The sequence below is a fragment of the Heteronotia binoei genome, chromosome 9 (genome assembly GCF_032191835.1).
Source record: "Heteronotia binoei isolate CCM8104 ecotype False Entrance Well chromosome 9, APGP_CSIRO_Hbin_v1, whole genome shotgun sequence".
NCBI lineage: Eukaryota > Metazoa > Chordata > Lepidosauria > Squamata > Gekkonidae > Heteronotia > Heteronotia binoei.
In genome coordinates this window covers 124467316-124493059 of record NC_083231.1, presented here as the reverse complement: position 1 = coordinate 124493059, position 25744 = coordinate 124467316, and the positions used below count along the sequence as shown (strand labels likewise).

Here is a 25744-nt window from a genome sequence, read left to right as displayed (position 1 = left end):
CCCCAGGCTGGAGGGTCCACTTGCGCCTGGGGCTGACCTTTTGGCGGCGGTGGCAACGAAGGTCTGGGTATCCGACGCTTAGCAGGGCAGCCAGAGGCATAGTGGCCTGCCGTAGAGGCACAGATTCTGCGTGCAGCGTCTGGCCTTTTCTTCTGGAGTCAGGCGGGGTCGAGCAGCTCCAAGCTGCATAGGCTCACCCTCGTCTCTGGTACTAGCTGGGGATGGGAGAGGAGCCAAGTGGCACGGCGCAGGGAGCTGGCGCCCTCTGGTCTTGGCTTGGCGGCGACTTTCCAGGCGGCCATCGATGCGGAGGCAGAGGGTGATAAGTTCTTGGAGCGTGGGTGGCTGCTCCACCCTGGCCAGTTCGTCCAGGACTTCCTCTGCCAACCCCTTGGTAAACTGGTCCATCTGAGCAGCCTCATTCCACGCCAAGTCTTGGGCCAGGAGCTTGAATTCGGTGGCATACTGAGCCACCGAGGATTTGCCTTGTTTCAGGGCCCTGATTTTCCGGTTGGCTGTGGCTGCTTGGACTGGGTTTGAGAAGGCAGCAGACAGGTGGGCCTCAAACCCCTGGTAATCAGTCAGTAGGGGAGAGGACCCAACCAGTAGGGGTGTGGCCCACTTGGCCGCCTGCCCCTTTAACAGACTAATAATAAAACACACCTTTGTCTTGTCATTGGGGAAGTCCTGTCCTCTTAGTTCGAAGTACAGCCGACACTGCGCCAGGAAAGCAGGAAATTCTTCCAACAGCACCCCCAAATCTGTCAGGTGGGGGAACTGGGCACTTGGCTAGAGCACTGGCCGCAGGTTGTTGCTGCAAGTGCACTACTGCCTGTGTCAGCTGCTGTACCTGGGCTTGGAGGGCAGCCAGTAGTCCTGCGGTTCCACTTGCTTCAGCATCCATCCTGTGGAATGGGTGTTTGTGGTGGTGGAAGCAATCTGTCGCGGGCTGGGGCCGGGTCAGGCAAAGTCCAGGGGCAGTCCAAGGTCTGTAGCCGGTGAGCAAAGAGGGTCCAAGGCGCCAAAACCAAATCAAAGTCCAGGTATCGCAGGTCAGAGGTTCAGAAGCCGAAGTCAGGGGGTCCAGAAGTCAAAGCCAAAGTCAGGGGGTCCAGAAGCCAAAGTCAAAAGCCAAAGTGGATGCTAGAACATCAGGTAAGTGACTAGTTGCTTCCACAAAGCCTCCTCCCAAAGCCCACAGCTATATAACCCTCTGCTGTCTCTTGCCCATTTGGGCTAATTGCTGACTCAGAGGGCAGCCAGGATCCTGCTGAGACTCAAGCACCCTCACTCCTAGAAGGGCCAGAATCCTTTCAAAACTCAGGGCTCAGGGAGTGTCTTGCTCGTGAGCGTGCCGCCCTCCTCTGATCCCTGAGGTCCTGACGAAGGCGGTCACGCACACGAGCCACCCGAGAGGGCAAGGCAGGGGGGCTTGGATCTTCTCCAGCAGGAGGCAGGGTCACTGGTGCAGGTGGCAGGGGCACAGTTTCTTCCGCAGGCTCAGCTTCTTCTGCAGGGTCCCCAGTACCCATGACAGGTGCATTCAAACAGGCCCTCTAGCCCCCTACAGGTAGTCCAGCGCAGCCCGTCCAAACAGACTGCAGCTGCTTCAATCCTAGTGCTCTGTTGTCTTCAAGGTTGAAGCTCACAGAGTTTCTAGGAAACTCAGCCCAGACAGAACGCTCTCTGAACTCCCTCAGTCCCACCAAATTCAATGTAGTGGGGAGGGGAAAAGAGGTGCCAGAGCTCATTAGCTCAACTCATTTGCATATGGCACACACCCCTGACGGTGTACTAAATTATATCAGCTCAACATCTACCTTAAAAGGCTTCTGGAATTATAATTGTCATAAGAAAACCTGACTCCCTTCCTACTTTTTAAATTACTTTCTCCTATGTGGCCCCAGCGGCCGGATGAAGATTTCCATCTGTTCGCTTTATAGGTTTTGGTTATTTCCCCTTTTCTTGTGGAGGAACAATATGAGAAAGTTTGTCAAATCTTAGAGCTCAGCAAAATTCTCACGGAGGGGGGGTTGAACCATGGAGCCCAGAAGCAAGTATTTGGGGGGGGGGGGGGGGAGGAGGTAAGAAAGAAAAAGCACAATCAAATTTAGAGGTTCCAGAGCTCTGCTCCTGTGAGCTGCCCAAAATGAGACCTGGTGATCCCTTGGGGTTTTCAAGGAAAGAGACATTCTGGGGGGTTGGCCATTGCTTGCCTCTGCTTCACATCCATCAACTAAATTGTTCAGGGTGGTGAGAACCGGAGAGGATTGTGAGGCACTCCAAAGGGATCTGTTGAGGCTGGGTGAGTGGGCGTCAACGTGGCAGATGAGGTTCAATGTGGCCAAGTGCAAAGTGATGCACATTGGGGCCAAGAATCCCAGCTACAAGTACAAGTTGATGGGGTGTGAACTGGCAGAGACTGACCAAGAGAGAGATCTTGGGGTCGTGGTAGATAACTCACTGAAAATGTCAAGACAGTGTGTGTTTGCAATAAAAAAGGCCAATGCCATGCTGGGAATTATTAGGAAGGGAATTGAAAACAAATCAGCCAGTATCATAATGTCCCTGTATAAATCGATGGTGCGGTCTCATTTGGAGTACTGTGTGCAGTTCTGGTCGCCGCACCTCAAAAAGGATATTATAGCATTGGAGAAAGTCCAGAAAAGGGCAACTAGAATGATTAAAGGGCTGGAACACTTTCCCTATGAAGAAAGGTTGAAACGCTTGGGACTCTTTAGCTTGGAGAAACGTTGCCTGCGGGGTGACATGATAGAGGTTTACAAGATAATGCATGGGATGGAGAAAGTAGAGAAAGAGGTACTTTTCTCCCTTTCTCACAATACAAGAACTCGTGGGCATTCGATGAAATTGCTGAGCAGACATGTTAAAACGGATAAAAGGAAGTACTTCTTCACCCAAAGGGTGATTAACGTGGAATTCACTGCCACAGGAGGTGGTGGCAGCCACAAGCATGGCCATCTTCAAGAGGGGTTTAGATAAAAATATGGAGCAGAGGTCCATCAGTGGCTATTAGCCACAGTGTGTGTGTGTGTGTGTGTGTGTGTGTGTGTGTATATATATATAAAAAATTTGGCCACTGTGTGACACAGAGTGTTGGACTGGATGGGCCACTGGCCTGATCCAACAGGGCTTCTCTGATGTTCTTATGTGACACAGAATGTTGGACTGGAGGGGCCACTGGCCTGATCCAACAGGGCTTCTCTTATGTTCTTATGTGACACAGAGTGTTGGACTGGATGGGCCACTGGCCTGATCCAACAGGGCTTCTCTGATGTTCTTATGTGACACAGAGTGTTGGACTGGAGGGGCATTGGCCTGATCCAACAGGGCTTCTCTGATGTTCTTATGTGACACAGAGTGTTGGACTGGATGGGCCACTGGCCTGATCCAACAGGGCTTCTCTGATGTTCTTATGTGACACAGAGTGTTGGACTGGAGGGGCATTGGCCTGATCCAACAGGGCTTCTCTGATGTTCTTATGTGACACAGAGTGTTGGACTGGATGGGCCACTGGCCTGATCCAACAGGGCTTCTCTGATGTTCTTATGTGACACAGAGTGCGGACTGGATGGGCCATTGGCCTGATCCAACATGGCTTCTCTTATGTTCTTAACTTCCTTGGTGTCTCCCACATCCAAATACGAATCAGTGCCGACCCTACTTAGCTTCTAAGATGTGACAAGATCGGGCCAGCCTGGGCCGTCCAGGTCAGGACGAGGGTTTCAGGAAACTGAAACCAGCATAGACTATTAGGCACAATGCAGAGTGCAGATACAATGCAGGAAAACGGCATTACTTCAGTGGAAATTAGTGCAGTGGCTCAGCTAGACCCGTTTTTCCAAAGCCTGAAGCGTCAATTCGCTGTTAGTCCCGAGGCAAACAGGAAACACTTCCTGCAGGAATTTCTGTCCCAGCTGTTCGATGTGGTGCTTAGGGACTGTGGTGGAACCGGCCCGATTCTGCCTTCAGACCCGGTCCCGTCAACTCCCTATTGAGTCGCCAACTCCTGGAGGGAGCTATTTCTCCTCCTTCCACTTGGGCTCGCTGCCACCACCTGCTCAGTCTAGGGGTTCAGATTGAGAGGAACAGGACTCCCAATCCCCCTCTCCAGCTATGAGGCCAGGCCTCAAGGCCCTCTGCCACCCAGTACTTGGGTGTCACAGAGACCACAGCACTTCTTCGGGGAACCCCTGGAGGATTGGCACCTTATCCAACTGCATGCCTTCCCCCTTCCCCGGGGCCCCCTTCTTAAAGCAGCGTGGTCTAAAGCAGTTGGGGATCTATGTGGTACAGAGTTTGACTGCCAGCATTCAAAACAGCAAAAATATTTAATTAAAAGAGAAAAAGAAAAGAAAAGAAGAACAAAACAAAAACAGTTGCATATAAAAGGTTAGCACAGCACAGCACCCGCACAGCAAACAGCATGACAAAGAAAAGGTGGTTATAAACGCATCCTACTGTCCCTCGTCTAAACTTGCCCTGCTTTGTGGATGACTTACTTGGTCTGACTGCCTGGGGGCCTCCTTTTCCTGAGTAGGCCTATCCCACAGTCAGGAGCCCCCATGCTCCCAACCTCCTCCTTTGAGCGCCAGCTGAGGACTGCCTTTCTTCCTGGTTAACTCAAATGCAAAGGACAAAAGAACTTCCTGCCGCTCTAGGAGGCTTTCCCCCTAGAGTTGCTGGTTTGGCTCTGGAAGGGAGGGGGGGTTGGAGGGAGGCTAGGCCAAAGCCTGCTTAGCTGTTTCATTTCCCTCCCAACTAAGATGGCGTTTCTCCACAGGGACAAACTAGGCAGGACACTGTCCTTATGGCTGCCACATGGAGGCCACCGTTTTCAGTGCAGGGGGAAAAAAATGCAAAAGGAGGAAGCCATGCAAAAAAAAAAACTTTAAAGGAAGCCAAAAAACTTGTGACCAAAATTACTAGGAAAAATAGTTTACTGCAATGAAAGAATAAAAAACCTCATGCAAGAATACGCTATATGAAGATACCTCAAAAGTAAACTATATATCAATCACACAGGCTAAACAGTGAACAGATCAGTATCGACATACAAACTAACTTGAAGACACAGACCCCTTAGCTTGGGGTATAGTTCACACCGGAGTCAAGTCTTTACAGTGGAGATCTACTGCCTTCTAAAAACTCCTGTGGATGTCCATAGATGATCTCTGGTGTCCCCGTATGTTCCGAGAACAGATCGCTAGCTATGTTAATCCGTTTCATGAAAGCTTCATCAGGCAAACGAGTCGGGGACTCACAAAAATGACACCTTCCATTCATACATGCTTTCCCACACATCGAGTCATAATGCAGGCTATTACACACAAAAGATTGTTTCTCATGGGATCCAACTCTCATTCTTGTTTCTTTTAAAGAGGGGATGAATTTCAGGCTCAATCCAAGAATGGCTCTGCATTCTCTACACCAGGGAGGGAGTCTCCAACCTTTTTGAGCCTGAGGGCACCTCTGGAATTCTAACACAGCATGGTGGACACAGCCACAAAATGTCTGCCGCAGGAGGTGGAACCAGCTACAAAATGGCCGCCACATCTTCACTTCAGTCACAAATTAATTTGTAATTAATGAAAGCCTGACGACTGGAGAACCGGCCCAAAATAGTTAAGGGTCAAATACGTTTATCATGGAACGTTTCTGCAAATTACCTTCATGTCAGCTTCTGGAAAGTTTTCAGAAGCTGACATGAAGGTAATTTGCAGAAACGTTCCATGATGAATTGCGAATATAGTTGAGAAAGTCAGGAGCAATGAGATACAGTGAATTATAGTACTGGATTTTCAGCATTACCTACTACATTATATTATCCGAGAAGACAGTCCCTGGAAAAAGGCTATTTGACCCAAAATGATTTTGGACCGGTTCTCCAGTCATTGGACTTTCATTAATTACAAATTCATTTTGGACACTGGTCACAGAAAACACAGTGGGAGCAGGGCACGTTGTGGATGGATATTTTCCTCTATGATCTCCTGATTACTATACATCCTGTATATTACAGATATTATTATTGTTTGGATTTGCCAGAAAATATAGACATTGTTAATTCTTTGTATTTTTGCGTTCACACGGAGAGGGGTTTGTTGATTATCCTTACTATTTGTGGGGGCCCTGCTCTGCCCACCTGGCAAGGACTTTGGGATCCATTCCAATATGCAGCCTCAATACTTGATTCCTTTCATGGTGGGGAAAATTTCACAGAGATAAGCAGAAGCTTGTTCCCTCCTTCCCCATTTCATTGCAGCGTGAGATAACGTTAGGCCAACGTCACCGGTTTTCCAGCTCATGGTGATATTTTCCTTAAACCGACTTTGACGGATAAGAATTAACGTTAAGCGAACGAACCCAAATAATTAGGGTGAGAAAGGAAGCAATACATACATGGAGACTGGCCCAAGGAGTTTGCCTGTTAGTGAGAGGTGAGCTGGTCAAGCTGTCTGCAGGCTACAAATTGAAACGACCGATTAGTGATGGAGTTAGAGGAACACAAATCCAACACAGCATGGCAAAATAAGCCTCTTCGGACACACTCAGCAGACACACAGAGAGACCCTCGTTTATTCAAACAGCGTATCCCAGTCTTAGGGACAACCGGAAGTTCAAATAACTTGGAGCATCAGTGACTTTGAGCAAACTAGATGCTAAGTTTAGCTTCATGGGGTAGGAGATATACAGAGCAGCAAGGGGGAGGAGTTTGTGCTTTTCACAATGAAACAGCATATTAGGTGGGGGGCTGAAATCTTCTGGGAATTTGTCTCCCAGCCAGGTTCTCTTCTGACGTCAGTACCAGGCCTGACCTAAATGGGCCAGGCAGCCTGGTTTTGTCAGATCTCAGAAGCTAAGCAAGGGTCAGCCGTGGCTAGCATTTGGAAGCGGTATGACACAGAGGAGGCAATGGCAAAACACCTCTGAAACGTCTCTTGCCTTGAAAAACAAGTCTTGCCTGCCACCTAGTGGTGGATTAACACTAGATGGCCTACAGCTTGTGGCGGCCAGATAATCGTAGGATCTCCTGCTATACTACACACACACAGCCAAATGATACTTATTAACTATTATAACTACTAGGCTATTAATGAGAGTGAGTGAGACGGGAGAGAATTCAGCCTCTTTCACCTGAGCATCCTTTCAAGGTAAAAATTAGACCCTCCAAATGGATGCGTGAATCAGGCAGAGGTGTGAACAAACAACCCAGAGATCTCTGGCCCATCCAAATGCATTTAAACTGTCCAAAGAGAGCAATGTAAAAGCAATCCACTGAAAAATCTGGACCAATTTAACTCACTCACCCTACGCCGCTCTCACGTTTGTCTTCTCAGCGCGGCATCCTTCCGATTTCCCTCTATCTGCCCCGGAGCTTCGGCAAAGATCGCAGTTTAAGTGCAGCAAACAGAAACCGCTAAAACCCAGTTTCTGCTTGCTGCGCTTAAACACTGATTTTTGCTGCAGCCCCAGGGCAGACAGTGGGCAATCGGAAGGACGTCACACTGAGAAGACGAACGTGAGAGCGGCGTAGGGTGAGAGCGAAGTCGGTCCTGGGGTTTCATATCGCTGAAGTTTGGATACCAGAGGCTCTATATCAAAAAACACAGACAACATAAAACGCTTCTTGAGTTATTCAGCTAAAAACAGTCCTGCGTTCAAATCCCAGCTCAGACAACAGGAAACCTTTTTGAGACCCATCTCTCTTTCTCTCTCTGCCTCAGCTCCCCAATCATTTGCCCCCCCCCCCCAAAGGCTAATGAACAACAGCCAAGCCTTTTCAGCTCCTGTTTGCAAGGAGAAAGACACCAGGCATGATGTGGATCCACGGTGTACTCAGTAGAGGAAGGGAATTCAGTGTTAAGGAGAGGGGCTGTGGCGCAGGGGGAGAGTTAAAGGATCGGGTAACGTTATCTCCGCCTGAGACCCTGGAGAGAACCGAGAGCAGAATGATAAGTATGTGTTGAACCTATGTAAAAATATTGCACACTGTGGCTCCATGGAAGAAGAAGAAGATGATGATATTGGATTTATATCCCGCCCTCCACTCCAAAGAGTCTCAGAGCGGCTCACAATCTCCTTTACCTTCTTCCTCCACAACAGACGCCCTGTGAGGTGGGTGGGGCTGAGAGGGTTCTCACAGCAGCTGCCCTTTCAAGGACAACTCATGCGATACCTATGGCTGACCCAAGGCCATTCCAGAAGCTGCAAGTGGAGGAGTGGGCCCCTGCAACGGATACCCTGTGAGGTGGTTGGGGCTGAGAGGGCTCTCCCAGCAGCTGCCCTTTCAAGGACAACCTCTGTCAGAGCTATGGCTGACCCAAGGCCATGCTAGCAGGTGCAAGTGGAGGAGCAGGGAATCCAACCCGGTTCTCCCAGATAAGAGAGCTATGGCTGACCCAAGGCCATTCCAGCAGCTGCAAGTGGCAGAGTGGGGAATCAGACCCGGTTCTCCCAGATAAGAGAGCTATGGCTGCCCCAAGGCCATTCCAGCAGATGCAAGTGGAGGAGTGGGGAATCAAACCCGGTTCTCCCAGATGAGAGCTATGGCTGTCCCAAGGCCATTCCAGAAGCTGCAAGTGGAGGAGTGAGGAATCAGACCCGGTTCTCCCAGATAAGAGAGCTATGGCTGCCCCAAGGCCATTCCAGCAGATGCAAGTGGAGGAGTGGGGAATCAAACCCGGTTCTCCCAGATAAGAGAGCTATGGTTGACCCAAGACCATTCCAGAAGCTGCAAGTGGAGAAGTGGGGAATCAAACCCGGTTCTCTCAGATAAGAGTCTGCACACTTAACCACACTTAACCACTAGACCAAAGGAACTGTGTGCACGACAGAGAGAGAGCAAACGAAGGCTGCGAAACTGCCACAAAAGTCTAGATTTGGCCAGTTATCCTCTCCTGTGATTTTTTTTCCTGTGGAATTACTGTCTATTTCTACTGGTTTGGAATCTTCAGCGAACACCAGCAGAACACTGGAAATTTCTTTTCCCTTTCTTGCGTGCATGGCATTTTCTAAAAACTTTTCAGTTTAAAGAAAGAGCTTGTTTCAATATACCACAGGACCATGGAAGCTATTTGTCCTGGACTTTTTAAAAGCTGCAGTTGGTGCTTGCTTATAGTGCGAGAAGGTGTGCATATAAATCAAATTAAGATAACCTATTTCTCGTTTAAAGCATTGTTTATTTCGATGATTTTTCTCAATAGGGACAAGGGGACAGCTGTTCCCTGACGCTGGCAGCCCCCCCAAGTGTCTGTCCCGTCGCCCATTTCTTGAGCCACCCGCAACGGCTGGGCACCCGGCTTTCTGTGCCCCCGAATAAATCTCTACTCAAAAACCTCACATGTGAGTTTCTCATTGCAAATCCCAGCTCACGTCCAGCCTAAACCCAGTTTTCTGGCCCGTGAGAACATTCCCGTATTCATTCTCTGTCTCCTGGCAGCAATTGCCTGGTGTGTGTGTGTGTGTGTGGTGGGGTGCTGCGTGCACAGCTTTTGTGGCGCCAGTGGTGACAGGGAGCGGCAAACACAAGCCCCGTGTGCCCCCCGACACCGCACCACATCTAAGCAAAACCTATCTTGCGTTTTTCAACAGCGGCAGGCTTTTCTGTGGTGCTCAGACGGGGCCTGGCAGCTTTGCTCCAAATTAGCTTAATGAGGAGCAGCCCAGAGGACGGGTAGCCCGGGGTCCCACCCCAAGCAGCAGCCGCAAGCACCCCAGGGCCGGGGGAGGCAGGCGCTGAATGCGAGGCCTGCCAAGAGATGGGACGGGGGAAGCCGCCATCAGCTCTGCCAAAGCCCTCCAGACGATTCCCCTCAGAGCACTGGTAACAGCAGTGCAACCACCAAAAGGAGGGGATTGGCCAGGGTTTCCTTGGTTTCCCCTCAAGCGCACCACTTCGGGCTCCCATGCATTGCAGGATGGTTTCATAGAATCATAGAGTTGGAAGGGACCTCCAGGGTCATCTAGTCCAAGCCCCTGCACAATGCAGGAAACTCACAAACACCTCCCCCTAAATTCACAGGATCTTCATTGCTGTCAGATGGCCATCTAGCCTCTGTTGAAAAACCTAGAAGGAAGGACAATTATAGAATCACAGAGTTGGAAGGGACCTCCAGGGCCATCTAGTCCAACCCCCTGCACAATGCAGGAAACTTACAAACACCTCCCCCTAAATTCACAGGACCTTCATTGCTGTCAGATGGCCCTCTAGCCTCTGCTGAAAAACCTCCAAGGCAGGAGAGCCCACCACCTGATTTGGAAGGGACCTCTAGGGCCATCTAGTCCAACCCCCTGCACAATGCAGGAAACTTACAAACACCTCCCCCTAAATTCACAGGACCTTCATTGCTGTCAGATGGCCCTCTAGCTTCTGTTGAAAAACCTCCAAGGAAGGAGAGCCCACTACCTGAGTTGGAAGGGACCTCCAGGGCCATCTAGTACAACCCCCTGCACAATGCAGGAAACTCACAAACACCTCCCGCTAAATTCACAGGATCTTCATTGCTGTCAGATGGCCATCTAGCCTCTGCTTAAAAACCTTCAAGGAAGGAGAGCCCACTGCCTCCCAAGGAGGAAGCCTGTTCCACTGAGGAATTGCTCTAACGGTCAGGAAGTTCTTCCTAATGTTGAGCTGGAAACTCTTTTGATTTAATTTCAACCCGTTGGTTCTGGTCCTACCTTCTGGGGCCCCAGAAAACAATTCCACACCATCCTCTAGATGACAGCCCTTCAAGTACTTGAAGATGGTGATCCTATCACCTCTCAGCCACCTTCTCTCCAGGCTAAACATCCCCAGCTCCTTCAACCTTTCCTCATAGGACTTGGTCTCCAGACCCCTCACCATCTTCATCGCCCTCCTCTGGACCCGTTCCAGCTTGTCTATATCCTTCTTAAAATGTGGTGCCCAAAAATGAACACAATACTCCAGGTGAGGTCTTACCAGAGCAGAGTAAAGCGATACCATCACACCACGTGATCTGGACACTATACTTCTGTTGATACAGCCCAGAATTGCATTTGCCTTTTTAGCCACCGCATCACACAGTTGACTCACTGTTTCTTCCTGGTGCTACAGTGACTACTGATCTTTTATTAAAAGCCCCTGGTGGCACAGGGATGGGGGGGTGCAAGGGGCTCCAGAAGGAAAATGGTGCCAACACGGGCAGGGAGATCTGAAAACACCCACTGTCCTGCCCACGCAATGAGCAACGGTGCCTTGAGACTGACCGAACCCAAAGTGGCTTTGGGGAAGACTGCTGTACAGCCAGGGGTGGAATTCAGAGCCAGTTTGGTGCGGTGGTTAAGTCAGGGCTTTTTTTGAGCAAGAACACACAGGAACACAGTTCCGGCTGGCTTGACATCAGGGGGTGTGGTCTAATATGCAAATGAGTTCCTGCTGGGCTTTCAGTACAACAAAAGCCCTGGGTTAAGTGCACAGACTCTTATCTGGAAGAACTGGGTTTGATTCCCCACTCCTCCACTTGCAGCTGCTGGAATGGCCTTGGGTCAGCCAGAGCTCTCTTATCTGGGAGAACTGGGTTGGATTCCCCACTCCTCCACTGGCAGCTGCTGGAATGGCCTTGGGTCAGCCATAGCTCTCTTATCTGGGAGAACCGGGTTGGATTCCCCACTCTTCTACTTGCAGCTGCTGGAATGGCCTTGGGTCAGCAAGAGCTCTCTTATCTGGGAGAACTGGGTTGGATTCCCCACTCCTCCACTTGCACCTGCTGGATTGGCCTTGGGTCAGCCAGAGCTCTCTTATCTGGGAGAACCGGGTTGGATTCCCCACTCCTCCACTTGCACCTGCTGGAATGGCCTTGGGTCAGCCAGAGCTCTCGCAGAGTTCTTGAAAGTGGACACCTCAAAGGGCGTCTGTTGTAGGGGAAGAAGATAAAGGAGATTATGAGCCGCTCTGAGTCTCTGATTGAGAGAGAAGGGCAGCGTATAAATCCGCAGTCTTCTTCATCTTCTTCTAGCAGGAGCTCCTTTGCATATAAGGCCACACACCCCTGATGTAGCCAATCCTCCAAGAGCTTATAAGGCTCTTTTTTGTAAGCTCTTGGCGGATTGGCTACATCAGGAAGGTGTGGTCTAATATGCAAAGGAGCTCCTGCTAGAATCCCACCCCTGAGTACAACAGTGGGTCAGGTGGATATTTGCAGGTGCTCGGGAGCCAGGGGAGAGGCAGCTGAGCTGTGAGGAAGCAGCCATGGTGTTGAAAGCCAGAGGCCAGGGTCAGCGTGTGGGAGCAGGCCAAGTAGGTGGCCACCTGGCCTAGGGGTGCCACAAGGCACCCCCTCTCCCACTCCCACCGCTTCCCGACCTGGCTGAGGCTTGGAAAAGACTCAGCGAGGTCAGGAAGATAGCAGGTGCTCTCAGAGCCAGCTCTGAGTGCGCTCGCTGCCACGGCCCCCTGCCCCAGCGAAGTCCAAACCTTGGCAAGGTGTGGGAGCATGGAAGGCTTCTGCCGGAGACCCTGGAGAGCTGCTGCCAGCCTGAGTAGTATAACAAACAATAGAGGATACACAGTAAGGTATGGCACAAAAGGAGAAATCCCTGCGTGACACAAAAGCTGCTCTTTTACATTCAAGCAAACATCGTATTTTGTCAGTGTTCATTAAAGGTACAGAAATCATTAAGTAATCACAAAATTCACTTGTAAAGAAAGCCGCTATGTAAGTGGTGATAAAGCATTCGTGCAATAGTCCTTAATCAAGTTTGGACATAAAGTACAAAGTTTCCAAAAGCAGTCTTGCAAGGTAGTCCTCACAGTGCGTTGGTCACCGGAGAGAGGATAAACTTCGGCAAGAATTCTCCAATGTAATAATTGTGCTGGTGTCCCCGTTGTCTTAAAAATATTGCTCTAAAAAACAAATGATTGATAAAGGCGTGAAGCCGAAATCTGTCTCCGATACGTCTGAGGCTTTTTCTCTCCGGTGACCGACGCGCTGGGAGGACTACCTTGCAAGACTGCTTTTGGAAACTTTGCACTTTATGTCCAAACATTGATTAAGGACTATAGCACGAATGCTTTATCGCCACTTACATAGCGGCCTTCTTTACAAGTTACTTTTGTGATTACTTAATGATTTCTGTACCTTTAATGAACACTGATAAAATATGATGTTTGCTTGAATGTAAAAGAGCAGCTTTTGTGTTACGCGGGGATTTCTCCTTTGGTGCCAGTCTGAGAAGGCAATACTGTCCTAGATAGACCAACAGTCTGATTCAGCGTAAGGACGATTCACGTGTGTTGGTGGCCCCCATTACGGCTTTCCAGCAGGTCCCTTTCCAACCCCAGACCCCAACCACCTCTGTCCTTCGCTTCACAGTTCCCCAGAACCCCCAGAGACTTGTGTGACCCCCAGCTGGCCAGGGAAAAAGGGAATCTGCCTCGTTTCTTCCCCCCCCCCCCCAGGGCACGCCACCACAGTGAGGGCCTCCCAAGTGCAGCTAAAGTAGTCCAAGCCACTTCCCCTGATAACTTCCCCTGCATGTCATCGGTATCCTTCAACCCCAACCCCGTGCCTTCCACCAGCCCTTTGCAAACGCTCCGACATGATAACACCAAATCACTCAGAAATATCCATGTTGGTCTGAAGCAACAGAACAAAGTCGGGGTTTTGTCTGCCAAAGTGTCTTTGGCACGTGAAAGCTCACACCTTGAATAAAACTCTGTTGGTCTTAATGGTGCCTGACAGGACTCCAGTTGTGTCCTATCTCTGAAACCGGAGGCTGGACTAGATGGATTCTCCCTGGTCTGACCCAGCAGGGCTCTTCTAATGTTCCTCTCAGGGGAAGGCCTCGGCCTCTCTGCCCTGTGGTCGGCCCTCCAGAGGAACTGGTTGGCCCCTGTGTGAGACAGGAGGCTGGACTAGATGGACCCTCCCTGTTCTGATCCAGCAGGGCTCTTCTGAGGTTCTTCTCAGGGGAAGGCCTCGGCCTCTCTGTCCTGCTGTTGGCCCTCCAGAGGAACTGGTTGGCCACTGTGTGAGATGGGATGCTGGGCCAGATGGTGCCTGACTGGACTCCAATTGTGTCCTATCTCTGAAACACTTTCATTCACAAAGATTTCTGTGTCCACGTTTGACTTGAAATTGAGGGAGGGGGCAATATGATTTGGCTGCTCTGGATCAATGAATCACAAAGCCCTTGTCAATCCCCCCTTGTATTTCTAACCCCCAATACAGAAGGGACAACGTTTCCTTTCCCCTTTCCTTTGGGGGCGCCATTACCTGGGCAGGAATGAGAGGTTCTTTGTCATCGATCTCAATGAGAACGTCATCTTTAGGGGTGAGGCTCACGTCATCTGCAATGCATCAAAAGTGGAAAGGAGAAAGTGAGGGGGTGGCTTGGGGTACCAATCAGGTATCAAGGCTATCTTTGTCCCCAGTCCCATGACTGCCTCATTCAAGCTGACTTCCTCAGAAGATCTGCACTGGATAAAACTACTTTGGAAAGGGTTCCACTCCTCTCTGCCCTGTTGTTGGCCCTCCAGAGGATCTGCTTGGCCTCTGTGTAGGACAGGAGGCTGGACTAGATGGCCCTCCCTCGTCTGACCCAGCAGGGCTCTTCTTATGTTCTTCTCAGGAGAAGACCTCATCCTCTCTGCCCTGTTGTTGGCCCTACAGAGGAACTGGTTGGCCCCTGTGTGAGACAGGAGGCTGGACTAGATGGATGCTCCCTGGTCTGATCCAGCAGGGCTCTTCTGATGCTCTTCTCAGGGGAAGGCCTCCGCCTCTCTGCCCTGTTGTTGGCCCTACAGAGGAACTGGTTGGCCCCTGTGTGAGACAGGAGGCTGGACTAGATGGATGCTCCCTGGTCTGATCCAGCAGGGCTCTTCTAATGTTCCTCTCAGGGGAAGGCCTCGGCCTCTCTGCCCTGTTGTTGGCCCTCTGGAGGAACTGTTTGGCCCCTGTGTGAGACGGGATGCTGGGCTAGATGGAACCTCACGGGTCTGATCCAGCAGGGCTCTTCTGATGTTCTTCTCAGGGGAAGGCCTTGGCCTCTCTGCCCTGTTGTTGGCCCTCCAGAGGTACTGGTTGGCCCATGTGTGAGACATGATGTGGACTAGATGGACCCTCACTGATCTGATCCAGCAGGGCTCTTCTGATGCTCTTCTCAGGGGAAGGCCTCAGCCTCTCTGCCCTGTTGTTGGCCCTCCGGAGGAACTGGTTGGCCCCTGTGTGAGACAGGAGGCTGGACTAGATGGGCCCTCCCTGGTCTGATCCAGCAGGGCTCTTCTCAGGGAAGGCCTCGGCCTCTCTGCCCTGTTGCTGGCCCTTCAGAGGAACCGGCTGGCCCCTGTGTGAGACAGGAGGCTGGAATAGATGGACCCTCCCTGGTCTGACCCAGCAGGGCTCTTCTGATGTTCTTCTCAGGGGAAGGCCTCAGCCTCTCTGCCCTGTTGTTGGCCCTCCAGAGGAACTGGCTGGCCCGTGTGTGAGACAGGATGATGCTGGACTAGATGGACGTTCACTGGTCCTACCCAGCAGGGCTCTTCTTATGTCAGGGAAAAAAGTCTTCTCCCTTTCCTATAATACTTGAACCCAGGCTTAACTACTGAAGCTGAATGGTGGGAGATTGAGAAGAGACACAAGGAAGCAGTACTAGCCATGGAGGGCTACTCCATCCAGTACTAAAAGCAGTCTGCTGGAGCTGGAGGATGCTGGTGCAGCCATCTTGCTTGTGCACAGCAGTGGAATTCTAGCAGGAGCTCCTTTGCATTTTAGGCCACACACCCCCTGATGTAGCCAATCCTCCAAGAGCTTACAAGGCTCCTTTTTGTAAGCTCTTGGAGGATTGGCTACATCAGGGGCGTGTGGCCTAATTCGCAAAGGAGCTCCTGTTAGGATCCCACCCCTGGTTGTGGGCTTCCTGGACGCAGCAGGTTGATCCCTGTGAACAAGATGATGGACTTGGTGAAACCTTTGGTCTGATCCAGCAGGGCTCTTACATCCTTAGCAACCGGAAAGGGGAAGATTCCACTGAGATCCTCAATGCGGCTCACAAAGTCATACTAAAAATAAAAACCATGCCATGAAACTCTCTTAGCCATGTATAAGAATGTCTGCCCACTTGCTCTGGAAAGGCACATCAGCTTCCCCTTGGAGACTACCAGCACCCAGGGTTTTTTTTTGCAGCAGGAACTCCTTTGCATATTAGGCCACACACCCCTGATGTAGCCAATCCTCCAAGAGCTTACAGGGCTCTTCATATTATTAGCTCCAGGAGGACTGGCTACGTCAGGGGGTGTGGTCTAATACGCAAAGGAGCTCCTGCTGCAAAAAAAGCCCTGCCAGTACTTATAACAGAAGGATCACATCATTCATCATGCAGGGAGGAAATGTGGAGGCACAGATGCCCCCAGGGCTTTTTATGCAGCAGGAACTCCTTTGCATATTAGGCCACACACCCCTGATGTAGCCAATCCTTCTGGAGCTTACAGTAGGCCCTGCACGAAGAGCCCTGTAAGCTCTTGGAGGATTGGCTACATCAGAGGGGTGGGCCTCATATGCAAAGGAGCTCCTGCTACAAAAAAAAGCCCAGGATGTCCCCATCCAAACCTGCCGATTTCTAAGTTGAACAAACGCTGCTGCTGTACCTAGATGCGTTGCCGCAACTTCCGTCTCCTCTGCATAGGGGTCACAGTAGAACTCCTCCAGGGAGCGGATGGTGCACTGCCCCACCACAGGCTTGCGGCCAAAGGGCCGGTTGTCGATGACTTTGATGGCGATGGGCGGGCAGTACAGGTCTTCCCTGGGCAAGCGCTGGAGAGAGAAAGAGCAGAACCAGCATCAGAATCATGGCCAGGGTGGGGACATCTTGCAAGAGCTGCAGATCAGCTGCAGGGTGGAGGGCGGAGTAAAGTTTCATTATGACAATTCTAATTCAAGAAGCCTTTTAAGGTAGATGCTGAGCCGATATAATTTAGTCCACCTTCCGGTGATGTCAGGGGCGTGTGTGGCACATGCAAACGAGCTGTGCTAATGAGTTGCGTTAACGAGCTCTGGCACTTATTTTCCTGCAAAACGACCCCTGTTTATATGTTCCAACTTTCTCAATCTGGCGTTGGGGCATCCTCGTGATCAGAGGCAGGTCTCCATAACAGAGTCCTCCTGGGACAAGGAGTGGGCTGGACCAAACCGGAGCAGAGATAGAGGAGTCACTCTAAGACTCCGAACAAGTGTGACACAAAAGTGCACTTAAGCGTGGAAGGAAGGAGCAGGAAGGGACCCGGGTCTCTCACCACTTCCATGAAGAGAACGGAGACATCAAAGTTGGGGTTTTTCTTCAGGTTCCTGATGACACACGACTGGACCATCTCCCCCCCACACTCCACCAGGAGACTGGGGGAAGTGACGCTGGCGAGCTGGTAGCTCTTCACGTTGCGGAGCCCCCAGGCTAAGATCTACACTTAGGAAGAACAAAACAAAAGAGAAGAAATAGCAACGTTAGAGGGCAGTTGTGTTGATCTCCAGCAGAACACCTAGGTTCAACTCTGGTAGAACTTTTGGAAGCTTTAACTCTCGAGAGCCTATACACCAAAAATCTCATTCGTCTCCTGGATGCCACTGGACGTGAAAACAACAATTTGCCAAACACAACCACAGGGCAAATGAGAAATGTGTTAAGATGGAGGAGGAAGAGGCCCGACTTATCTCCCACCCTTCACTCAGAGTCTCAGAGCAGCTTACAATCTCCTTTCTCTTCTTTTCTCCACAACAGACACTCCGTGAGCAATGTTCCCTCTAAGTTGTGGAGTTTTGTGAGCAAAAATTCTACTTTGTGAACTACTGGCATTAAAGTTGTAAATTGCTTTGCTCTGGCACCATTTTCCCTGAGCTAAGACAAAAATGTGTGACCTGGAGCCTAAAAAATCATGAGCTAGCTCACACGAACTCATCTTAGAGGGAACACTGCCTGTGAGGCAGGTGGGGCTGAGAGAGCTCTGACGGAAACTGCTCTTGAGAGGAGCAGCTCTGAGAGAGCTATAACTGACCCAAGGTTAGTCCAGCTGTTGCATGAGGATGAGGAATGGAGAATCAAACCCATCTCTCCAATGTGAGAGTCTGCACTCCTAACCACTACACCAAACAGGCTCTCAAAGTCTCGGTCACATGAATTATGGTCAATCCATCCCTACTTACCCACTATTTGCGTTGCGTGTGGGTTGAGTTCTGAAGAGCTTTTCCCTTCAAGTGTCTCCAGGAAGCAGCAAGAATCTTATTGCTTTGCATCTCCTAATTAATCTGGGCAACTATTCTCTCTCCATCTGTGTGCAGGAATCTAAACCTCACTGTCAGAATTGTCTTTTCCCAAGTGGACACAACCATGTGTAAGAAGCACTTCTGCTTACAGGGGTCTTCTGTAGGTCCCCCAGTCAAGGAAGTTCTTGTGTGGCCTTCTACACTCACCTCAATGGCTGTACGTTGAAGAACAGGTTTGATTCCTTGAGGGACCATGTAGATGTTGGCTTCTCTCTGCGGTGGGGGGTATGGCAGATCCAAATCTGCAGACTGGGACAGGAAGAGAGAGGGAAAAGCCAAAGGAGATGTTAACCTGCCTTAATGTGCCGCAGGAAATCCAAAAAGATTTGCTTTGAAAAAGAAGCTTGTATTGGAGCTCACTCCTCATCCTCTTATAGTGGACATCAAAGTATCTTAAGGCCTGTTACAATTAAGAGGCTGTACAGGACGAGCCCCGTGGCACAGAGTGGTATAGCTGCAGTACTGCAGTCCAAGCTCTCTGCTCACAACCTGAGTTCGATCCCGGTGGAAGCTGGGTTCAGGTGGCCAGCTCGAGGTTGACTCAGCCTTCCATCCTTCTGAAATTGGTCAAATGAGTACCCAGTTTGCTGGGGGGAAAGTGTAGATGATTGGGGAAGGCAATGGCAAACCACCCCCGTAAAAAGTCTGCCATGAAAATGCATGATGCAATGTCACCCCAAAGTCAGAAACGACCGGTGCTTGAACAGGGGATGACCTCTACCTTTTTACATGACCTAAGCCCAAGAAACAGATGTCTCCACAGCCAAGGTTGATGTGGCTGCAGCTCCAGGCTGAGCGATCCAGACAACTTTCTTCTCTTATGTTCTGTGACACGGAGTGTTGGACTGGAGGGGCCATTGGCCTGATCCAACATGGCTTCTCTTATGTTCTTATGTGACACAGAGTGTTGGACTGGGTGGGCCATTGGCCTGATCTAACATGGCTTCTCTTATATTCTTATGTGACACAGAGTGTTGGACTGGAGGGGCCCTTGGCCTGACCCAACAGGGCTTCTCTTATGTTCTTATGCGACACAGAGTGTTGGACTGGATGGGCCAGTGGCCTGATCCAACAGGGCTTCTCTTATGTTCTTATGTGACACAGAGTGTTGGACTGGAGGGGCCCTTGGCCTGACCCAACATGGCTTCTCTTATGTTCTTATGTGACACAGAGTGTTGGACTGGATGGGCCACTGGCCTGATCCAACAGGGCTTCTCTTATGTTCTTATGTGACACACAGTGTTGGACTGGATGAGCCGTTGGCCTGATCCAACATGGCTTTTCTTATGTTCTTATGTAACACAGAGTGTTGGACTGGATGGGCCACTGGCCTGATCCAACAGGGCTTCTCTTCTGATCTGTGACACAGAGTGTTGGACTGGAGGGGCCATTGCCCTGATCCAACAGGGCTTCTCCTATGTTGTTATGTGACACAGAGTGTTGGACTGGAGGGGCCATTGGCCTGATCCAACAGGGCTTCTCTTATGTTCTTATGTGACACAGAGTGTTAGACTGGAGGGGCCACTGGCCTGGTCCAACAGGGCTTCTTTTCTGTTCTGTGACACAGAATGTTGGACTGGAGGGGCCATTGGCCTGATCCAACAGGGCTTCTCCTATGTTCTTATGTGACACAGAGTGTTAGACTGGAGGGTCCATTGGCCTGGTCCAACAGGGCTTCTCTTCTGTTCTGTGACACAGAATGTTGGACTGGAGGGGCCATTGGCCTGATCCAACAGGGCTTCTCCTATGTTCTTATGTGACACAGAGTGTTAGACTGGAGGGGCTATTGGCCTGATCCAACAGGGCTTCTCTTCTGTTCTTATGTGTGACACAGAGGGTTGGACTGGATGGGCCACTGGGCTGATTCTACATGGCTTCTCTTATGTTTCAATGACTCCCTCACCCCTGCACTTCAAAATACCACCATGTTTCACCTAAAAGTCAAGATAGAGCCTTAATTTTTCATTTGCAAAACTATTGGAAGAAAAATGAAACTAATCATTATAGATTAAGCCAGCAACCCACCATTATGGAGGATGCAGCAGTTGGCAGATCAGCCAAAGACATTAACACAGTTATATGGACATGTTGAAAAGGGCTTGCATGGTTGCACCAGAAACTGGAGGTAGCCAATGGAGGTGGAGAAATGGCCACTGGCCAATCAGTGTTGTCCAGGCACAACTCTCACCCAGTCAAAAGGCTCACTCAGAGGGCCACACAAGATGCGATGTGACCTTGGAAATCTGTGTCTTGAATCTCCTGCAGTTCCCGAAAAGTGATACTGGAGAGCTCTGCAGAGCAGGGCCACATGAAGCTGCCTTCTATTGAATCAGACCCTCGGTCCGTCAAAGTCAGTATTGCCTACTCAGACTGGCAGCGGCTTTCCGGGGTCTCAAGCTGAAGACTTTCCCATCATTTACTGCCTGATCCTTTTTATTTGGAGATGCCGGGGATTGAGCCTGGGACCTTCTGCTTACCAAGCAGATGCTCTACCACTGAGCCACCATCTCTCCCCATGAACATATGAAGCTGCCTTCTACTGAATCAGACCCTCTTTGGTCCAACAAAGTCAGTCTTGTCTACTCAAGACTGGCAGTGGCTCTCCAGGGTCTCAAGCTGAGGTTTTTCATGCCTATTTGCCTGGATCCTTTTTAGCTGGAGATGCCGGGGATTGAGCCTGGGACCTTCTGCTTACCAAGCAGAGGCTCTACCACTGAGCCACCATCTTTCCCCATGAACATATGAAGCTGCCTTCTACTGAATCAGACCCTCTTTGGTCCATCATAGTCAGTCTTGTCTCCTCAAACTGGCAGTGGCTCTCCAGGGTCTCAAGCTGAGGTTTTTCGCGCCTACTTGCCTGAACCCTTTTTAGTTGGAGATGCTGGGGATTGAACCTGGGGCCTTCTGCTTACCAAGCAGATGCTCCACCCACTGAGCCACCATTCCTCCCCTAAAGAGAAACAAATTGAACTTATGAAGCTGCCTTCTACTGAATCAGACCCCCTGGGCCCATCCAAGTCAGTCTTGTCTACTCAGACTGGCTCTCCAGGGTCTCCAGCTGAGGTTTTTCACGCCTATTTGCCTGGGTCCTTTTTAGTTGGAGATGCCGGGTTAATGAAAAACAGCTATCATATAACCAGTTACTAAAAATACAAAGTGGGAAAATAGAACTGAAAACTGCAGAAGAACTGAGTTATAAATATGATTGGTTTCAAATGCAACAAATAAAAAGCTTGATGGAGAATGATATTAAAGCCGAAGGAATAAGGAAAGAACAAACAGAAATGGAAAGAGTTCTGCTTGGAGACAATGAGAAATTAATCTCAAAAGTATACAAATTACTTTTACAATGGTCTACAGAAGATGAAGTAGTGAAATCTCAAATGATAAAATGGGCAATTAATGTAAATAAAGAAATAAAGATGGAATCTTGGGAGTATTTGTGGAAGAATTCTATGAAACTCGCAACATGTCATAGTATTAAAGAAAACTGTTTTAAGATGATGTATAGATGGTATATGACTCTAAAAAAATTAGCAAAGATGAACAATAAGATGCCAGATAGGTGTTGGAAATGTAAAAAGCATGAAGGTTCTTTCTACCATATGTGGTGGACTTGTGAAAGGGCTAAAATGTTTTGGCAGATGATTCAGCAAGAGATCTCTAAGATTCTGGGATATGAATTCAACAAAGAGGCAGAGACTTTTCTGCTGGGATTACAAATGGAAAAATTTCCAAAAGAAGATAGAACTTTAATATGGTACTTGCTCTCAGCTGCTAGGACATTGTATGCGCAGTTATGGAAGCAAGAAAAAATACCAGAAAAATGGGACTGGATTACAAAAGTTATGTCATGGAGTGAAATGGACAAATTAACAAGAAAACTAAGAGACTATGATTTAGAATTTTTTAATGCGGAGTGGAAGAAATTCAGAAGATACGTAGAGAAAGAGTGGAAAATAAAAGGACATTGGACAATTTTTGATGATTAAGATTTTTATAGTTAAGGGTACCTTAATATTTGTTTTTTTAAAAAATAACACTGGCGGGGGTCAAGTAACGGAGGGAGGGGTGGGAGGAAAGTAAGATATGGGGTAGAACTTTTTTTTTTTTTTTTATTTTAAGCTCTTTATAAGTTGTAGATATAATTCTGCTACCATATGTTACTAATAAATTTGTTTATACACGTAGTTGGAGATGCCGGGGATGGAACCTGGGACCTTCTGCTTACCAAGCAGAGGCTCTACCACTGAGCCACCGTCCCTCCCCAAACTGTGTTAAAGAGGAGGTCCTGGAATAGAGCTCAATCCCTTTTTCCTGCACCATTTCCCCAGTCCCGATTGCCTCTGCTCCCCAGATAAGCTATTTGCATGAAAGGGAGAACATCCAGGTAGGCTCACATGATCTGTACAGCAAATAAGTCTGGGGGGAGGGTTAATCTTTCCCAGGCAACATCATGGCCTTCAGGTTGTCAGCTCTCTCGCCCTCCTGCCAGCAGTCCTTTCTTCTCACAGTTGCTCCAAGTGGAGGCGGGAGAAAAAAAAAAAAATCACTCAGCAGCCTTGCCTCGGTCCTGGTTTTCCTCACATCGGAACAAATGCCAGGAGCTCCTTGTCATTATTCTCTCCTATCGCATCTCGTTTGGCCCTGGAAAAGCTGCATAACGGGGTTTTCCCCAGTTCACCTTGGAAACCAAAGCCGCTTCTTTTCTCATTTCTCTCTCTCTCTCTCCGTTAGGGTTGCCAAGTCCAGTTCAAGAAATATCTGGGGACTTTGGGGGTGGAGCCAGGAGACTTGGGGGTGGAGTCAGCAGACATTGGGGGTGGAACCAGAAGCAAGGTCGTGACAAGCATAATTGAATTCCAAAGGGAGCGTTGTCCACCATGTTTAAAGGAACTGCGAGCCTTCCCTCCACTGGAAATAATGGAGGATAGGGGCACCTTCTATGGAGGCTCATGGCATTGGACCCCAATCTTGGTCCAATCTTTTTGAAACTTGGGATTTGCTCGAGAAGAGCCACCAGATGCTATACTGAAAATCTGGTGCGTCTACCTTAAAAAGCAGCCTTCTCCCCAGAGCCCCTGATACCCGAAGATCAATTTTCCATTATACCCTATGGGAATCGGTCTCCATGGGGAATAAGGGAATGCCCAGCAGACATTTCCCCTCCCCTTCGCTTTCTGATGACCCTAAAACGGGGAAGGGGCCTTCAGACTGGGGGATCCCCTGCCCCCACCTGGGGATTGAGCAACCAATAAAGAGTAGTGCAGATATAGGAGCAGGGAATAAGGGTTACAATGAACTTTTGAGGGTGGTTTTTGCGGAGGTTCATTGTAACCTTTATTCCCCGACCTGGGGATTGGCAACCCACTCCCCACTTCAGGGTCATCAGAAAGTGGGGGGGGGGAGACTGTCTGCTGGGCACTCTATTATTCCCTATGGAGTCCGATTCCCATAGGATATAATGGAGAATTGATCTGCCGGTATCTGGGGCTGTGGAAGGGCTGGGTTTTTTTGAGATAGTGGCACCAAATTTTTAGCACAGCATCCGGTGCCTCTCCTCAAAAGACCCTCCAAGTTTCAAAAAGATTGGACCAGGGGGTCCAATTCTCCGAGCCCCCGAAGAAGGTGCCCCTATCCTTCATTGTTTCCAATGGAAGGAAGGCACGCAGTTCCTTTAAACGTGATGGCCAGCACTCTCTTTGCAGTCCCATTATGCTTGTCACAGCCTTGCTCCTGGCTCCACCCCCCAAAGTCTCCTGGCTCCACCCCCAAAGTCTCCTGGCTCCACCCCAATGTCTCCTGGCTCCACCCCCAAAGTCCCCAGCTATTTCTTGAATTGGACTTGGCAACCCTACTGAGTGGAGACGGCAGGACTGTGGCTGGGACCTTCCGCATGCAACGCAGGCGCTCTACCACGGAGCCTTCCCAGGAGCCAATTTGGATTCATGCTGACCTTGATCCTTTTTTGGAGCGGAGAGTCTCCGGAGCAAAGCGAACCCCTCGGGGGAAACAAAAAGGCGCCCTTTAACCAAGGGCAGTTGGAAGCAATTTAGGAGGCAGTCAGCTCTTGCCAAGCGAAAGTATTATTGCATTAAATTAAGCAGGCGTATATATTTCAAACGTCGGATCAGGTCGTATTTATTTGTAGGCCCCTCCGTACGTGCATGCAACAAGGCTACAGAGGGAGGCTCCCCAGCGGTGGTGGCACGCCAGAGGCCCTCCGGGCTCAGTGGCAATTTTCCTTGGAGGCTGCCAGGAGCTGCCCGCCGTGAGTGACAGCTTCGTCAGCTCCACTCTGGGGTAATTGGAACCACAGATGTCTCTCTGCACGGGGGAACGGCCGATCTCGAGGGCGGAGGGTCGAGTCGGGATAAGGCACTGGCTGCGGCCGATGGATGCTGTTGGGCCGAAAGGCACACAAAGGCAGCCTTGAGGGGGGATGTCCCAGCTGCCCCTTGGGGAAGGAGGAAGATGCTCTGCACTGCAGCTGCCCAGCCCTGGCCACCCCCGATGGAGGAGGAGGAAGAGAAGAAGAATGGGATGGAGAAGGTAGAGAAAGAAGTCCTTTTCTCCCTTCCTCACAATACAAGAACTCGTGGGAATTCGATGAAATTGCTGAGCAGACAGGTTAAAACGGATAAAAGGAAGTCCTTCTTCACCCAAAGGGTGATTAACATGTGGAATTCACTGCCACAGGAGGTGGTGGCGGCTACAAGCATAGCCAGCTTCAAGAGGGGATTGGCTAAAAATATGGAGCAGAGGTCCATCAGTGGCTATTAGCCAAAGTATATATATGTGTGTGTGTGTGTGTCTGTGTATATGTATGTATGTGTGTCTGTGTGTGTGTATATATATACACACAAACATATATTGGCCACTGTGTGACACAGAGTGTTGGACTGGATGGGCCATTGGCCTGATCCAACATGGCTTCTCTTATGTTCTTAAGAAGATGATATTGGATTTACATCCCGCCCTATACTCTGAATCTTAGAGTTTCAGAGCGGCCACAATCTCCTTTACCTTCCCCCCCCCCCACACACACACACACACACCAGACACCATGTGAGCTGCATGGGGCTGAGAGAGCTCTCCCAGAAGCTGCCCTTTGAAGGACAACTCCTGCGAGAGCTTTGGCTGACCCAAGGCCATTCCAGCAGGTGCAAGTGGAGGAGTGGGAAACCAAACCCAGGTAAGGGTCCGTGCACTTCACCACTACGCCAAACTGGCTCTCAAAGGTCATATTCTTCTCTATTCCATCTGCTTCAGGAAAAGATGAAGAGTAGAGAAGTATATGTTGCCTTGTAAAGACTCATCCATGGAAGGTTGTCTCTAGGTCCTGGCTGGGCTTCTTCAGCACCCGCAGTCTCCACAAGACACACACAGCATAGGTGTCAATCTCACCCACTAGAAGTGGGGGTGGGGGTGCCCCTGGGGTAGGGCCCACA

The 25744-nt window shown here is 49.9% G+C and overlaps 1 protein-coding gene across 1 annotated transcript in view; it reads right to left on the bottom strand.

The window, feature by feature from the left end:
* Nucleotides 1–25744, bottom strand: part of DYSF (dysferlin) — a 301818-nt gene that overhangs the window by 91120 nt on the left and 184954 nt on the right. The window contains exons 37-41 of the mRNA XM_060247222.1: nt 18441–18542; nt 17273–17434; nt 16628–16793; nt 14259–14332; nt 6424–6486 (exon numbers count right to left, since the gene is read on the bottom strand). Of these exons, the coding sequence (XP_060103205.1) occupies nt 6424–6486; nt 14259–14332; nt 16628–16793; nt 17273–17434; nt 18441–18542 (567 nt within the window). The remainder of the gene's footprint in view (nt 1–6423; nt 6487–14258; nt 14333–16627; nt 16794–17272; nt 17435–18440; nt 18543–25744) is intronic.